Source organism: Penaeus chinensis, chromosome 5 (assembly GCF_019202785.1).
Source record: "Penaeus chinensis breed Huanghai No. 1 chromosome 5, ASM1920278v2, whole genome shotgun sequence".
Classification (NCBI taxonomy): Eukaryota; Metazoa; Arthropoda; class Malacostraca; order Decapoda; family Penaeidae; genus Penaeus; species Penaeus chinensis.
Window position 1 is genome coordinate 19,058,581 of NC_061823.1, and position 3,083 is coordinate 19,061,663.

A 3,083-nucleotide genomic window follows, 5' to 3' on the forward strand; every position below is an offset into this window, starting at 1 on the left:
TGTATGATTATAATTGTTAAATAGATTACGCACAACTATTTTCTACGGAAATATATGTACGTAAATTATAACTTCTACTTAGTAAGAAAAGAAAAAAGTCAAGAATTATATTTCCTTTCCTACATCCTCAACATAAACAATCTCGCACACACACCACCGAGATAATGAATGAAGATGAGCAGCCGATGAATCATCACTGGCAAGGGGCGTGTAGGCTGAATACGCTCTAGACGCCAAGACGGAGTCTCGGGTGGTGGTCGTGTGTAAACATTGTTGACGGTGACACAACCCTCCTTGCACGCCCACACTCCTCGTAATTCGGGTAATTGTCTCTCCACGCCCTCCGCCAGTTCGCCATTGTGGTTTCCGAGCGAGGAGATAGAGAAGTGGCGAGCACCGCGTTGCAGTGACGCGATCGGGCGTGTCCAGCTAGCAGCTTCTCGGATCAACTTCGTGCCGGACAAAGGAATCTGTCAGTCATAAGAGCTTGACAGTCACTGACAGTCATTGCAGCAGGAAGTTGGATATTAGTGCTTGAGGACGGCGGAGGAATCAGTGTGACTGAGCGCTGGAGAGTGACGAATTGATCATGGGTGAGTGGCTGTAAATGTCATTACTTGGGGTCCTTGCAGTTGGCCCTTTCTTTGGGGAGGGATTCCAGGGCTTCGTTAATCGTTCATTTGCTTTTATATGGATTAACGACTGTCATGACAGAAGAATTGGGAGGTCTCCTTTTTTCTTTTCCTCATCACTATTTTCTCTATTAAGGTGTGGAATGACCTTTTCTTAAATTGAGTTGAGCTTGAGTTGAAGCACACCAACAGTGATGCTTGATTAAGTGTAGGATTGTTGATAATGAGTGAAATTTTGTAGAACTTATTGGTGTACCTACAAAACTCGAGCATTGATTCTCAATTGACACTTCAACAGAAGCCAACAAAGCTCTGTCATATATATTCTTGTAAGAAAGAGCTTAGAGAATTTTCCTGGCAATTTTTCATCAAGTAAAGAACCTTTTGAAGCTCAGTTGTGCCCTAAGATATGCAGAGGGAGGCACGATAATCTTTGCAGGAGCACTGGAGATGGGACTAATAATTTTAATGTGAATATGGAATGGAATTTTGTGTGTATGACCCTGTTAACACTTCAAGTCTTTCCCATAATTGTATACTTAAAACTTTAAACATAATTTCTTGCACAGTTTGTGTAAACCTATTACCAGATTTGTATTATTTTCAAAACAAATTATTTTGAATAGGCTTGCAAGTTAATTACCATAGAGATTCATCAGACTACACTTTTAGAAAAGAGTTAATATGGTCGAAGGAAAAACAAGACCCCCAATTTCTTATCAGAGTCTACAATAGCTTCAGTACTTTGGGCTCCAGGAGAGGCAAACAGGCATTGTCCATATTAATGTCAAGCTCTGTCTTTTAGAACTTATTTGGTGGAAGTTTACTGGAGTGCAAGGGTTGATAGCCACATCCTTCCTGAATGCAGTCCTGTTCTGGATAATTACCTACTCCCATTAGCCAAATTAATATCAGCCGATAGATTATGATCAGCAATAAGGTTGAGAGGATGGGAGAAAAAAAACAGTCATTGAGCAAAATTGAAAAAATTGAAGTCAACAAACTTGATATAAGTAAAAATGAATCTATTTAGAGCACATTACTGAGAATGGCAATTACTAAGCAGTTTCAGTTAGTGCCTGAAAGTGTGAAGGAAATGTTCGGTTCATCATAAATGAGGGAATAATAATTTTTAATTGTGTTTGTCCGTCAGTGTGCTGATATGCAATAATGGAAAACGTGTTCAGTTTAACAAGTTTGTGGATACCATTCTTCTGGTATAATTAGTCAGAAATAAGCTTTTACATGGCATAAAAATACAAACAGGTTATACTAGCAGACAGACATTGTGACTAAATTTGGTAAAGAGAGAGAGAAAGGGAAAGTGGCAGGGAAAGGGAGAAAATGGCAGAGAAAAGGAGAGGGAGGGAGGGGAGAGTGGCAGGGAGAGTGAGAGGGAGAAAATGGCAGAAAGAGAGAGAGGGAGAGAATGGCAGAGAGAGGAAGAGGGAGAGTAGCAGGGAGAGGCAGAGGGAGAGAGTGGTAAGGAAAGGGATTGGGAGAAGTAGAGTGATAGGGAAAAGGAGAGAGTGGCAAGGAGAGGGAGACGGGGGAGAGTGGCAGGGAGAAGAAGAAAGTGGTAGGGAGAAAGTGACAGTGGCAGGGAGAGGGAAAAGGAGAGAGTGGAAGGGAGAGGAAGAGAGTGATAGAGAGAGGGAGATAATGGCAGGGATAGGAAAAGAGAGAAGAGGGAGAGTAGAGAGAGAGTAGAGAGAGAGTAGAGAGAGAGTAGAGAGAGAGTAGAGAGAGAGTAGAGAGAGAGTAGAGAGAGAGTAGAGAGAGAGTAGAGAGAGAGTAGAGAGAGAGTAGAGAGAGAGTAGAGAGAGAGAGAGAGAGAGAGAGAGAGAGAGAGAGAGAGAGAGAGAGAGAGAGAGAGAGAGAGAGAGAGAGAGAGAGAGAGAGAGTAGAGAGAGAGAGAGAGAGAGAGTAGAGAGAGAGAGAGAGAGAGAGAGAGAGAGAGAGAGAGAGAGAGAGAGAGAGAGAGAGAGAGAGAGAGAGTAGAGAGAGAGAGAGAGTAGAGAGAGAGAGAGAGAGAGAGTAGAGAGAGAGAGAGAGAGAGAGTAGAGAGAGAGAGAGAGAGAGAGAGAGAGAGAGAGAGAGAGAGAGAGAGAGAGAGAGAGAGAGAGAGAGAGAGAGAGAGAGAGAGAGAGAGAGAGAGAGAGAGAGAAGAGAGAGAGAGAGAGAGAGAGAGAGAGAGAGAGAGAGAGAGAGAGAGAGAGTAGAGAGAGAGAGAGAGAGAGAGAGAGAGAGAGAGAGAGAGAGAGAGAGAGAGAGAGAGTAGAGAGAGAGAGAGAGAGAGAGAGAGAGAGAGAGAGAGAGAGAGAGAGAGAGAGAGAGAGAGAGAGAGAGAGAGAGAGAGAGAGAGAGAGAGAGAGAGAGAGAGAGAGAGAGAGAGAGAGAGAGAGAGAGAGAGAGAGAGAGAGAGAGAGAGAGAGAGAGAGAGAGAGAGAG

At 43.3% G+C, this 3,083-nt stretch overlaps 1 protein-coding gene across 3 annotated transcripts in view; it reads left to right on the forward strand.

Annotated features, from left to right (window-relative positions):
• Positions 1–206: 206 nt before the first annotated feature.
• Positions 207–3,083, forward strand: part of LOC125025848 (rap1 GTPase-GDP dissociation stimulator 1-like) — a 20,035-nt gene continuing 17,158 nt past the window's right edge. For all 3 annotated transcript variants that reach the window (XM_047614129.1, XM_047614132.1, XM_047614130.1), the window contains exon 1: positions 207–593. In XM_047614129.1, coding sequence (XP_047470085.1) covers positions 590–593 — 4 coding nt within the window. In that variant the 5' untranslated portion in view covers positions 207–589. The remainder of the gene's footprint in view (positions 594–3,083) is intronic.